Below are 14877 nucleotides of genomic sequence, written 5' to 3' on the forward strand. Positions count from 1 at the left end.
GTCTTAGTACAATCATGAACTGCTGCCAGAGCTACTAGCATGTCTGTCCTCAATTAGAGACTACAGAAGGTAATTAGCCAACCTGGCTTCTCTTTAAATGAGAGCACTGCTATGTATAAAGAGTGCTGGGAGCTAAGGAGATGCAGATAAGGAGTGGTTTTTCTTTTCTGTGATGTTTTTCATCCTCAGGCCCACAGGCACAGCCATGCCTTCAGCAGCTGTGCCTCAACTAAGGATTTTATAAAATCACACTTCTCCGGTTGGAGTTGCTAAGGCTGGATGACTGGTTGAGTAGGAGTGGAGATGTTACAAAAAAACCTACTGGAAGAATTCTTCCTAAGAAGCAAGGAAGCCTAACCAGGTGCTCAATATGAAGGGATGAACTCTCCTTTTCCCAGGACTTTACTGCCTCTGACACATTTAACTCATTTTAGAGCTAGTCTGGGTCACAGGGCAGTAGAAACACCAGTAACCTTGTGTTGCTGGAGCACTCTGTTGTTCACAGCCGAAAAACAACATCAGCTCTGCAGCAACAGGAGCAGGAAAGCAACCAGTGTAGCCTCACAGTAGACAGGTTAATCAGCTCCTGTCTTTTGTGCAGGTGAAATACCTGCACTCTCTGTCCAGTTTCTGCAGATGTAAAAACGCATTTTTATCAGTAAGTTGTAAATATAATCCAACTGCACCTGAGCACATGCCGTGTGCCATTCCTATATAATTGTACTGCTAGTCATGTAAGCTCAATCTATTTTTTCACAGGTATTTAAAACATGGGGGTTACTCAATTAACAAAAAAAATCAATATTTTTGATGATAGTTTGTGAGCAGCCTAAACCAATCCAATAAAGTCACAAGATTTTTTTTAGTTCAGTATGTGACTCTGTTCTCATAGCAGTGAGTCTAATTAAAAAAAAAAAGATGAAGGAGAAAGATGAGAGTGGAGTTTTCAAAGAAGAAGGGAAGACAGTATTTACAGCTGGAAGGGACCCTCAACAACTCAACCCTCAACCCCTACTCCAACTGCCTGAGCACTTCATGGCCGACCAAAAGTCAAAGCATGCTGCTAAGGGCACTATCCAAATGCTCTCTTAAGCACTGACAGGCTGGGGACATTGAACACCTCCCTAGGCAGCCTGTTCCAGGGTTTGACCACCCTCCCACAAGAGAAAGGCTTCCCAATGTCCAACCTGAACGTCTCTTGGTGCAGCTTTGAACAATTCCCATGTGTTTCCAAAGCTACGGGAAAAAAGGGAGAGTCTTGGATGCAAGAGATATGAATGTAAAGAATTTAAAAATGCTTTGCTGATCTACAGAGATGACAGTAGTCATCCCCCTAGTCTGGCCCACAGCAGCCACTGCTCTCACACAGACTCTTTAGCACTAAGCACACCACATTCTACAGTCCCAAAAGCTCAGCAAGTTAACATGCAACACTTCCCAAAGTCTTCAGGAAGCAGGAGTGGGGTTTTTTTCTGCACAAAGGATTTGTGAACACATTAAACTATAGAAAAGTATTTTAGAAAAAAATTTAAAAGGCAAAACAGCAGGTTGTTGGTCCTTTTTGCTGACTATAATAGGTCATTTTGAGAAAAAGTTCATTGTTTCAGCTAACACGAATTTACCTCAGTCCAGTTGCTCACTGTCCAGTCAGATGGGCACAAGATATCTCTGTTGCATGACAGATGGGTCTTTGGTTTAAGCAGGTGCTGGCACTCTGTGACATCCAGTGCTTGCTCATCAGATCCCACTGTCTGGATGCAAAGTACAGTTCTCTTCTTCTGGCCTGTTGGGCCACACGTGGTTGAACACTTCTGCCACTCCCCTGCCCACCACCTGAAAACCAGCAGGGTGAGAAACATCAGAAAACAACCCACCACAAGCACACCAAGGAAAAGGTCAGAGACTGCAAGAAAAAGAGACAGTAATTTAAAATCTGGGCTCAGATATAAGCTCTTCACATAAGGTTCAGATCACTCAAGCTCTCCCATCCACCCTGTGCTCTAGTACCAGCCAGTCAGTGAAAGAGAGAAGACAGAAGTAGGCAGGATTTCCAGACATGGATTTTCCAGACAGGATTTCCAGAAGTGAGGAATAAGCATTATGCTTCAATAAAGTGCAAAAATCTACTGAGTAGGTAGTCCTTCAAATCCAAATCTCAGGAACTGCTAGGAAATCTTTATAAGCAAGTAATCTGTTTACTCTATCCCATTGTTTGTCTGTTTATTGCTATGTCAGTACAGAAGAGTTAACAAATGAGAATCACTGGGGAGTCTGTAATGACAGCACAGAGGTGGAAAACATCCCTTTACCCACATCTAAGCAGCCAGTACTGCACAAATACTCAAACTGCTTCTCCACAAGGGTTACCTCCCTCCACAAGGCCTCTTCCCATTAGGGGAAGCAGTGAGGCACACAGCCCCAGAACCAGATTAGTCAGAGCTGCGCTGCATGGGATCAGTGCCCTGCAACACTGTCCCTCTGGGCATTAGGCTGGACTTTCCTGTACTTAACTCCTCAACAAAGTAGAAATGAGCCCCTTATGTGTCTCTGTCATGATTAAAGTCAGTCTTTCATACTATGGTATGTAATTTTCCACCAAACTGAGGATAACTTTCCTCTATAACAGTATTTTCCAGTGCAAAACACCTTACCTACAAGAGCTGTCCCCCTTACATTTGGTTCACCTTAGCATTTCTCCAGCACCATCCAACTATTTTTTCTCATGCTGATACAGAGCAGATTGTGCATCAGCATATCTGCTATCTGCCTTCTGTGTTAAGAAAGGGGAGCAAAAATTTCTGGGTTTCTATAGTTTGAGAAGCCCTGGCATCAACTGTGACATTTACCTGAAGATTTAACTTTATACTTGAAAAAAAGAAGGAAAAAACATCAAACCAAGAAAAGCTTTTTTCTTTCAGTTAAGCATGCCCTAAGCAAGAATACAACTTCAAGCTGCTGCTTGAAAAATCTGGCCCAGCTCTAAACTCTAAGCCACAAAAGCTCCTAAACAATATTGCTTGTTCCAGAGTTTTCAAGGAGGTCACAACAAAGGCTTACAGTGAAAACAAAGTAGGAATATATTTTGAATACACCTTTCTATTAAAAAAGGCAGAAAAAATTGCTTTTGGCTTACAACCAACAATATTCTATTGGTTTTGGTTTGGTTTTTTTTTTCTTTTTAGGTCCATGAACTTAGAGACAAAATAATCCCATTCTGATAAATACATCAAAGTTCAGAATTCAGATTTATAACAGTTTTTATGCTTTGTCTCTGCTGATAATCCCTCTCCCCTCCCTACTGTAGTTTCCATGTTCCTTAATTAATTTTCACTCCCACTGCATGTGAGCTGCCACTGATGTGGAAGGCACTGGTATCTCTTCCCAAGAATTAAAGAAAAAACAACCCAAACAACCAAGACTCAGAGCCAACAAGCTACAATACAGCTTATTTGTGCAGCCATCTGGTCCTCTCTGTGGTACCTACACCCATCTTCTTCCTGTTTAGTAATCTATACATACAGCATTTCCTTTTAAGTTACCCCAAAGTGCACTGACTGCTTTGCTCCAGAATGCAGTCCACCGCCACCACAACCCAGTGGTGAAGTCTCTGGACTAGATTAAACTAAAAAACAGCCCAAAATATCTTTCCAAATAAACGAATATTTCCAAATTAAACTAAAAAATATCCCAAATTATCTACCTAAAATATCTTTCTCCTCCTCTTGCCTTCCATCAGATTGTTTCTTGCTCTTCCAGGTCTGCAAACAGGAAAGGAATTCTAACAAGTAAATAAAACGCAAGTACACCTCAGCCGAACACAGCAATAAAAAAAAAAGGAGTAAATTACCACCACCTGAATCAAGCCATTTCAGGGTTGTTATCATCTTTTGCATCTTCTTTACAATTTTATCTCTTCTATAATCTTGTAAATTGCTGACATTTCCGCACAAATGGAACATAAATATGTGAATTGCTCTATTAATTTTAATGGGACCAGATTACATATTTCAAGGTACAGATATGCTAAACTGACACCTCTTCCCCCTCAGCATTTTCAAATGGCTCTGACTGAGGGTTTAACAATTGGTACATTGAAATACCAATCTCTAAGCAATAAATTATCAGAGCTTACCCCAGAACCTACCTTGAACAGCAGTAATGGTGTGTGATCAACTGTCACACACAAAACACTTTTGAAAGCTGTGGAAGTAGTCAAAAAAGTCAGGTGCTCCATAGTTAGAAAACCCCAGAATTAAGATTTTATTCTATTCCAACTTCATGATCAAAATAAAACTACAGTCAGACAGGCAATTTTTTTCTGTAGTCTTCTTCTTCACTCAGTGCAGGTAATTTCAAAAAAACTTGCTCTAACTGGAAGTTTACTCTTAACACTAACTGAAATTTTTGATGTTGTGTTTTCCTGTTTTCATCCTTTCATACCCTTTTTCATGCATATGCCTAATTATCCAAGAGTCAGAAACCTGACATGGAATCATCTGTGCTCCTGTCTCTTCATGGTTTCTGTTTCAGGATCTGAACTGATCTCAGCCTAAGGGGAACAAAAGCAAAGCAAGGATGGCAAAACAGCCAACATCCTTTTTACTGTTCTGGTAATGCCCCAGAGCAGACTCTGGACCACAGAGAAGAGAGTAACACTTGAGTGACTGCTTTGCCAAGCTCTGCTTATCTTGGAGCTTTTGCTGTTTCCTCACAGTGCAGAGGCATAACCAAAACTGGACATGACTGCCAAACACACATCCAGAATTAACACAGCAATCCAAGCTCTAAACATGGAATTTCTGAGAGGAAATGGCCAAGATGTTGGATCTCCCAGCCAAGCTAAAGACTGTAATGAGAGACTGGGATAAGCTGGTGGACACTAAACCAGTCTCATGGGAGTCAGCACCCAATACTTCTTCCTACCTCTGGTTTCTGATTCTACCTCTGGCATTTACTGCTACAGTAACTGAGTGGTTCTTAAGTATTAATGCATCAACAGATCCCTGCAAATTGAAATGACTGTCTTATCTCCACAGGCAGGCATGGCACAGAAAGATTGTGGTAGCAAACGAACAAACAAGCAAAATGCACGATTTAGGTAATTAATTTGCATGAGCACTGTTCTTCCTCAGACTGTCAGAACAGAGAGCAGCCTGCCTGGTGAAAACATAACTTGAGGTAGTTTTGAGCTGCCGGTGTGAGTGTTCAGCTCTTCTGCAGTCAAGCCTGGGACAGAGATAGGAAGAAAATCTCATTCTTTCAGGTGGCATTCAGGTGCCTAAAATGAGACTTATCTTCTCCTCACAAACTGGGTTTCTAAGGCTTGTAACAAATTAGGCAGAGCTCAAAAGCCTGTGACATAGTCCTCAGCTATACATAGAAGATGTGTGGTGAATGATGTGTGAATCCTATTGGAAAAAGCAATAGCATGGAATTTTGGGGCCATGGGGCCAAAACTTCCCTCCTTCCCATCACGGCATGTCACACCTAAAGAGAGACTGCTGGCTTTCTTTATGTATTTGTCCAGCATCAGGCACAGAAAATACCAATGGTGCATGGATTCTCTCTCTGTGGATTGGAATAGAAACTAGATTTCTCATTCTTATTATGCTATTGGAAGTGTACTAAGCAGTCTGGAAGCAGGACAATGAAATAACAACAGATAAAAAGTAGCAGATTCCAAATACTTTTAAAATAATCTTTTTATGGTTACTCTGTTCAAGTGGATAGTCAAGTTAAAAAGGCTCCAGACAATTTTCTTTACAGAGGAAAGTAAAACTTTATTCACAATGCTACAAGTAGTTAAAATCTCACTCTTTTTCAAGTAGTATCCATTGATTTTAACATTAACACCTATGGGACTAAATACCTGCCCACCAAAGAAACATTCAACTGGAAACCATACTCCATAGCATGACCTGGAAAAAAAGCAAGAATTTGTGCTACAGTCTCAATGCACTCACCTAAGCAATATCACTGAAGCAGTACATGAGTAGCCACTCATGCATGACATTTTAACTCTCAGCTGTCCAGCCACCTTTATTTTGCTCCGAATCAAAGCATGGTGTACATGTATTGTGATATTTTAAATTATTTTTTCATTTTCCTCTGAATTATTTTAGGAGAAAGTGTAATAATAAATATAAAATAAATACAGAGAAAATCAGCTGGCAAGCATGTTAAGGCTTAGACTTCTCAGAAGTAATTTAAATTTGTAATTTTAAATCTGTAATTTGAACAGTTGACAACTGACTTCCTGAAATGGATTAATGGGGTAAGATCTAGTTTGTGAGAGCCACAACCATTTTATTCTTTTTCTGTAGCTTCTATTTGATAAATTATCTATTTCTTATTTAGTGTTCTAGTAACATGTTGTTCATCAGTATGCTTTAGTAGGGAACAGCCATCATTTTTTTGATAGAACCTACTCTAAAGCACCTGGTTCACTGCTGAGAAGTGCAAGGTCATCCAACAATTTTAGTTCTGTGGCTGCAGCACTAAACAAAGGTCTCCTGCAGGGTTGTGTTGAACAGCACTGTCCTCACCTCTGGCACAGAATTTAGCCACCTCTCTAGGGAACATTTTGTCCTCAGTAGCTCCAAGCGGACTCTCAGTTATCCCACATAAAGCCATGTGGGACAGTCACACCTGCCTCCAGCATTCAGGAGGACATTGTATATAATAGAGGAAGTTGTATATAAGAGAAGATTTTCAAGGCTGCAGAAGGAGGCTGAATGAGTGAGGTTCATTGCAGGTTACTGATTAGACAAGCTGTAAAAACCTCTGGAAATGCCTTGAATTAAAACCAGTTGGAAGCTGGAAGAGCATTACAAAGAAATCTGATTTGACTTATTCCTCCTTAGGCATGTAGGCCCTGCTGAGAGCCAGCACAGGGACTCAGTCCCTTGGTCAAGTTCCTACAGTCACTTTTGTGTTACTAAGAGAAAAATAAATATGCAACATGACTCTAGAATTAAATACATATGGTTTTCCTGCACTGCACTTTGTTGTGATTTTGCTGTCCTCAGAAGGATGACTTCTGGTTTCCCCTGCAGCACAGAATGCTGTGAGGAAGCATCACAGGCTGTCAGCACACAAGAGCTTTTCTGCCTGGTCTGCAGAAGAGTTTGGTTTATGTATGACATTGTGTAGTCTGCTTAACAATAAACAAATTCCCCTCTCTCACTTTCAAGAGCAGGTCTGAATAATGTTGTCACTTAGAGCAAATGGCATAAATTGAGTTAACTGGGAATTTTTTAATTGATAGTACAGTTTATGTGTGCCATGAAAAAACACCTCAGTGTGTATGGGTAGCCCCAGCTCTTAACTAGTCAAATAATAAAAAGTTTGGTCTACTTTCAATTGATTTCCTGGCAATCTACAAAGAATTATGAAATGCAGCTGGTACACCATGATGCAAGCACAAAGACCTAAATCCCACAGAAGCATCACATACTGCTATGAAGATACTTGGAAACAACTAATAAAACAAACAAATACACAGAACTTTTAACATCAAAGTTTCATGGAATTCACTGGTGGCAAATGCAACACCATGAACCCCAAGGATTCATTGCTTCAATTTGATTCTGATTTAACTAGAATTACTAGACTGGTGTACCTTTGTGAACAGCATGATAAACAACTTTCAAAGACAACAGAAGACAAACCAAAGTACCTAAAGCACAAAACAAAAATCAGTATTGATGTCTTTCAGCAAATCTGTGCCTGTTATACAAGCCCACAGTTCTGCAGGCACCTGGAATGTTTAGTCTTCCTTACACTACTAAATGCTAAAATGGCAGCACAGAATGGTAGCACAGAAAGACCAGAGATGAATATAAAGACAATGTTATGAGAAAGGAAAGAATTATTCCCATGTGATCAAGGAATTAAGAGAACTGCATTTCACTCAAAGTTATAAATAAGAAGGAACATAATAAAAAATGCCAAGTACTGTATTACAAAGAAAGTATAAAAATTAGTTTTAGAAGTAAGCATTTCCACTCATCACCTCTCATAAAAAGGAGGTGTACAAAGGTGTATTAAAGGAGGTGTACATAAAGGTGTATTAAAAAATACTGAGAAACAACATCTAAAGGCTCTGCTAGTTGTTTTTGGAACACACAGTAATTCTTCTTACCTCACTTGCACTAAGGCAAGGATACAGTTTCAAAATAAAAACCTATACGGTCTTCAGGCACACCCATACCCAAATTGAATAAAAATAATATCTAAATACATGAGAGAACAATCTCTGCCAGCACAGACTGCTCAGTAACTTGACTTAGAAACCTCTTAGGATGGCTCACTTCTGATTTGTTTATTAGACAATTTCTGGCACCTTGCTCTGCAAGGCATGGCAGCCCTCACCACGGCACCATGGAAGGCCGCGGATGCCACGCCAGCCTGGTATCAGGAGGAGCTCCCTTTGAGTAAGGATGCTGTTCACCACCCCCAGAGCCCCCAGAAGCTGTTACCTGGGCGGGCAGTCCTGCTCGTGGCACTTCTTGTGCCGCCCCTTGGGCTGCGTGGCTGGGTCACAGAAGGAGTTTTTGACGGCTCCGCTCGCCCTCCGCACGCAGCGCGCAATCTGCCGCCGCAGCCCTGCCAGAGAGAGAGAGACATACAGAGAGAGAGAGAGAGAAAGGAGCAGTCATCCCTGGGCTGGATGGACTGCAGGAATCCCCAGCTACGCGCATCCTCCAGTCAAGCTGGAAAGGTTAAGCAGAGCTCTCTTGGATCGGATCAGAGCTCAAGTGACAGATTAGAAAGCACTTTCCTTAATGGCTTTGCTAGCCTCAGGAAAGGGCTCCTGCAGGCCCTCGAGTGGGTTTAAATGGCTATGAAGGGTTCTCCAGTTACCCACACAGACAAGAGGAAACACAGCAGCATCAGGCTATTCACAGCAAGCTTGGGTTTGCTGACCTTTTCTCTGTTCATTGGGAAGGCTGTTTAAGCAGAACACAAACCAGAGCCACAGAATAATCCTGTGACTCTTAACATGAATTCAACTTTTAAGAAGTTTTGGTGCACATTTTGACATCAATGATGAAAAATGTCTTCTATTTTCTAAGTAAACAATACGCAACATTCAGCACAAGAGGCAAAGAACAATTATGAAGAGACACACAAGAACAATTCACACAAACCATTTGGGTTATTTCCTAACATTTCCATTTATACAAAACTCCATTCATTTAACAGAAAGAAACATGAACCCAAATATTACACTAACCTAGTGTGAACCTAAAGAAATCCAGTTTCCAGGAGCCCGCTTTCCCCATAGCTCTGCAATAATTTGAAGCAGATCTCTGGCTGCAACCCAATGTAAACAAAAGTATTGCAATATTACAGTTTGAAAGATTGCAGTGAGACTGATATAGAGGCATTAAAATAGTCCACACAGATCTTAAGAACTAAAAAGATTGAAAAGTCATTCATTAACTCTCATTAACTGTGCTGTTCATTTCATATCAGTTAATACATACTGGTAGATCACTGCATCTCTAGAACTTTTATCTTCCTCCTGGGATGCACAGGGCCTAACAGCACTGTTATCATGGCATCAAGGATAAGTGCTAGGCTATTTAGCAGTATGTTTAGGAAAGAAGCTTTTCCTTTCCTCAGGCCTCCTAATAACTAGTATGGGAAACTACATGAAAGATAAGAACAGCAATCCACAGAAAATAATTGAGAAATATTAATATATTCCTCTGTATACTCATAGCATCATAAAAATGTTAAAGTTGGAAAAGCCCTGTAGGATCAACAAATCCAATCATTAATCCTGCATTGGCTCAAGAATACAGAAGAGAGTTTTGCATGCCTATTTGGGTCATTTCATAGAAACCAATGACATCCCTACAATCCCTACATCCCTATTTTTTAACACCTGAGAACATCAGGTATGTGAGGAAATGCTTTCACTTTTTGATTACTTTCAGGCTTCTGACTCAGACATACAAAATAATTACTGACTACAGCGCAAGATTTGATGACTGACTCTGCTCCAGTCAGGTATGAAGGCTGATCTTCTAGAACAGTGATTAGTATCACCTGTAAGGGAAGATTAAGGGACTGAGGCATTCAAGGGTCTGTGGTGCAGCTGCAAGACTGCAGTAAGCCTGGACATGGTGATCTCTTATTCATAGGTGACTTCAAACAGGAGAAAGCCTTTTGTCTCAGCACAGAACTCCCAGGGAGCAGTGCTCTCTTTTATGCCCTGGTATAAATGTGACTAGAAAATTCAACAATCTTTCTGCTAGCTGTAAACAAATCAGTTGGCAGAAATGTTTCTGTTACTTTCAAAATCATGATATGTTGCTGTTCCAAGTACAAACAACAAGAAATCTTTTGCTTTGATAAATTTTTAGTGTAATTTCATCTGCTGCAATTCATTTTAAAGTCCCTATAAACCTTTGCAAAAGTTTTGCTTTGAAGCTGTACATTCTCATAAAAGGACCAGCTGACACCAATGAACTAGTTTATTCTAATAAACAATGTCTTTATGAAAGTTATGTGAACTCCCACTGTAGTTTCAAAATCTCTGGAAGTTCAGCTCCAAAGCTGGAAGGAATCCTATATGCATATAGCAACACACACACACAGATGTAGGTTTACCTGCTATGACATAGTGAAATGGTTTTATCAGTTTGAGCAAATTGAACTAGAAAACACTGCAGAAGACAACTAGTCACTACTGACCCTGCCCCAGCAAGTATTTACAGTTATACAAGTTAGGAGGGTAATATCCTATCTAAGCCACAGATTAAAAATTCTAAATATACTGAAACCTCAGTAAAATTTGAAACCTAACATTTTTTCTAAAGGGCTTTAAGAGGTAGCTGTTTTCCTCCCCTCACCACTTTTATTTCTTTCTGAACTCAATGCTGATTAGTTCACCTGATATGTATTATCTCAGCTCGGTGAAAAAAAAACTTACCAGTATTTCTGGGAAAGATAGGAGAAACCAAGAAACATAATCATCAGATCAGAGAATAATCTTCATTTAATCTGTTCAGAGATTCCTTCTTTTTCCCTGTGACACTTCATCCCTAATGCAGGACTCTTTAGATGTGAGGCTGACCCACAGATACCTTGATTTCTCACTTGGTTTGCAAAGAAAGGTACTGGTTCAAAGTCATCGGGGCGTGAAAGGTTTTTGAAAGAGAGATTAGAAATCTTTTTCCACAAAGCCCTCCATTTGGGCTGTAAACAACAGAAATGAAGGACCATAAGCAAGTATATAAAAAGTGTATGAGAAAACATGCATATTTGATTTTAGAGCTCATTTGAACATGTAATCATCTGAGCTGTGCACTTAGTCTGCAAGGAGTTCACTTTGTATTTGAATGAGAAAATTATATTCTGTGCATGCACAAGTTATGCACAGAATACAAGTGCCAATCTTTACATTTCCAGTGCTATAAAATCAAGACACACAACAGTCAATGGAAACAGTGACCTTTGTATTCTAAAAACAACACTGCAAGCTTAGGAACACTTGGAAATAATTTTGCAGAGTGGCCTTAATAAAAGTTGTAAAGGATTTAGAGGGCACGTAACAATTAACCCCAAAAAGAATTTTGGAGTCAAGTCCTTTAGCAGAGCTTTGAAAATCTGCCAATTACCGATACTATCTGTGGAGAAACAAAGGTTTGATATTGGCTAATATTCTCCCTTAGTTGCAGCTGTGCTGTGCTACGCTTTTTGTTACATTTAATGCCACTCAAAACTGGTTCTAAGTAACAAGACCGAAGTCTTTAGACACGGAGGAACTATTTACCCTTGTAACTCCAATATAACCCATTCCGTGATTATTTAAAGAAGGAATAATAGGTAGCTGGTCTAGAAAAGAACCTCAGTGACACATTTAAATTAATCTGCATGTAAAAAAGCTTACATGCTCTACCTGCTGTCTTGAGAGCAGGCTCTGGTGGGACAGCTCTTGTCCAGAGGGTGCAGCAGTTTGCAGGACACCAGTGTGCACACATTCTGACTGCAAAGCAATTCCTCTCAGCATAAAGCAAATGGCAGGAAGAGATTCAACCTGTCCTGCACTGAGGACAGAGAAAGGGTTATGGCTTTTACTACAAATTATCCCCTTTGATGCTTGTTTGCCATGAACTGGATTACAATGTAACTACTTATCTATTTTCTACATTGCAAATGAATATCAGGTATTGCAGTGTGTTCTCCTTTTCCCTGCAGGAAGGATTAGGTATACTTGCCACAGAAAACCTTGATTTTTCTGAGTACTTTTTTCCATTTAGTGGTGTTACAGTAGACTGGCCAGAGCCACCCACTACAATAGGTGGGCACATACAAAGGAAATGAAAGAAGCCATGAGTACATTTGAGAACATATTCTGTTTTTCCACTGCAGTGTAAAAGGATAGGATCAGGAGAAGGATATGCATCAGGGCATGGCATGGTGCAACCTTGAGGCCAAGAATCTGGGGGAAAATATGTCCAGGGCGCTGCCCTCGGTTCATTCTGGGAAGAAATAGCTTCACTCTATGGAGTTCTTATTCATCACTGGGACTTTTTCCAGGTACATTTCCCATGAATAAGGAGTTGCACCGTAGGGCTAAAATCACTTTTTTTTCTCTTAGGACTGATGAAGATTTCCTGCACCAGTCCATTGCAGCCCAACTTCTTATTCCCTAATGCAAATTTTCTTTCTTGGCTCCAGAAAGCATTTGATTGTATTATCCAGATTTCTGTAGCTACCAAAGGCTGAAGTAGCCTTGGATTTATTGCTGTTTTTGGCCAGTGGTGATGAAAGGACCTGTGCTGGATCTTTGACAGGTCCAGGTTTGCCAAGAGAACAAAGTCTAGGTAAGGATCAATTTCTCCCATTGGCTGTGGCTGATAAAGTTAGTTCAGCAGTTCATCTTTCTTGGTCCTCCTTTTTATCCTAAAAATATTGGTTTATTGTTTACAAAATGGTAATTGTAATAATCCTTAAATGCTATTTACTAAAATGATATTCACTACTTGTGTTAGGCTAAATAAATACAGTTTTTCTTGTTTATCTCTCTGTAGGCTTATCTTCAATAAGACTTGTCCTGCAGCACACCCATAGCAGAAGATGATGTGCACTTCAGTGCACTTTTATCTTATAAACTCCTCAGAACAGTTCAAATGTCAGTGATTTGGTATGAGTGTGTTAGTGCCAACAGCAATAAGTTCTGAATCTAAACAGAGTGAACATTCACATGAAATCGATCACATTGTTCACAGCCAGAAGGAAGTTTTGTGGAAGTCAGAAGGAAATTTTATGGAAGTCAGTTGGACATCAGGGAGAATTTCTTCACTGAAAAGGTAGTCAAACCCTATTAGAACAGGGTGCCCAGGAAATGGTAGAGTCATCATCCCTGGGAGTATTCCAGAAACAACTGGATATGGCACCTGGGACCATGGTTTAGTTGATGAGGTGGTGTTTGATCAAGGCTTGGGACTCCCTGATCTTGCAGGTGTTTTCCAGCCTTAGCGGTGCTATGAACAGTGATGCTGGTCCACATCCCCAAGGCCCAGAGCACAACCAAATACAATGTGCACCTGCAGAGAGCTGCAGGCAGATTGGCATATCAGATTTCCCCACTCCAAGTGATGCATTGGAGCTGTGTGCCAAGATTTCTCTGTTTTAATGAGCAGGGAGTGAGAGACAATACCCCGACTGCATCACTGCATCAGCAAACTACATCCTTCTTTAGACCTGTCCAGTTACTTCTCTAGACATCTGTATCTCAGAGGAAAGAAGACTACAGGTTTATTCATTTCTTTTCTTCTGTCCATTAAGGAATGCAGAGAACTGGTGAGGTGTCTGTGCCCTTCATGAACTGGGATGCACTTCCTGGTTCCCCCTCCAAATGATGTCACCAAGGCCATAATCTTGTCTGAAACACATGATTTCTACTTATACAAAGGCAGTAAGCTCAAAAAAACATTTACTAAGAGCAAAAATGCAGCAAACAGAGGAAGTCAATTAGTAGATAAAAACTGAAAGACTTTACATACCACAGTTATCTATCTAAGTAACCCATGTGGCAGAAATCAAAGCCACATCACAGTCAATTAGCCAGAAGAGAGTACATGGGGCTACAATTTACCTAGAAACAGTTCTGGGAAAACTGCAGCTAATGTAAAAAGAACCTCAAAACAGCGTAACAGTCTACTAACACATTCCCCTCCTCTCCCCTTTTTATCACAACAATTTTTACATTAAATATGACTCAGAACTACGCAGGTATCAGAAATAACACTTACAGAACACAATTAAGCAAAACCACTTGTTTCATGCACCTATTTAAAGAAAAAGGTGGGTGTCTCTCCACCAGAAAGCACATCAAGTTTTGTGCTGAGAAACTCTTCTCAAAAAAAACCCCAGAAAACAAATCACAGCATCTGTCTAATCAAGCACACATATATATGAATGAACACACATCTACATAATATGTTGATTATATATATATATAAATATTTTTAAAATAATATGTGGATGTTATTGGGATGGGATATTTTACACTAGGCTTCTAAAAATTCTTCTTTTAATCTTATAAAATTAGGTCATAAAATGCCTTTTGTCCAAACCACTAAAAATACATTGTTTTAGTGTCTTCCCTCATGGAAGAGATTTAAAAACATTACTCCTGCAATCATCACTACTTTTAGAATCACAACTGGGTTTGTTACAACACTTGTTTGTCCTTTTTCTTTTCTTCCACAAAGCAGTTAAAAAAGCAGTAATTACCAAAAACCATTAACAATACTCTAGCATTAGAAAAGGCCTTTCTCATATTATTGGTCTGGTTGTAACACTGATCTTCTACTCTTTTCATACTGTACAGAATGGTCAAAGAACAATGTTATG

The 14877-nt window shown here is 39.9% G+C and overlaps 1 protein-coding gene across 1 annotated transcript in view; it reads right to left on the bottom strand.

The window, feature by feature from the left end:
- The window catches only part of ADAMTS12 (ADAM metallopeptidase with thrombospondin type 1 motif 12), a 141536-nt gene that overhangs the window by 15583 nt on the left and 111076 nt on the right, over positions 1 to 14877 (bottom strand). Inside the window, exons 17-18 of the mRNA XM_066569259.1 lie at positions 8481 to 8607; positions 1623 to 1833 (exon numbers count right to left, since the gene is read on the bottom strand). Of these exons, the coding sequence (XP_066425356.1) occupies positions 1623 to 1833; positions 8481 to 8607 (338 nt within the window). The remainder of the gene's footprint in view (positions 1 to 1622; positions 1834 to 8480; positions 8608 to 14877) is intronic.

This window comes from Molothrus aeneus, chromosome Z, assembly GCF_037042795.1.
Source record: "Molothrus aeneus isolate 106 chromosome Z, BPBGC_Maene_1.0, whole genome shotgun sequence".
In the NCBI taxonomy this organism is placed as follows: Eukaryota; Metazoa; Chordata; class Aves; order Passeriformes; family Icteridae; genus Molothrus; species Molothrus aeneus.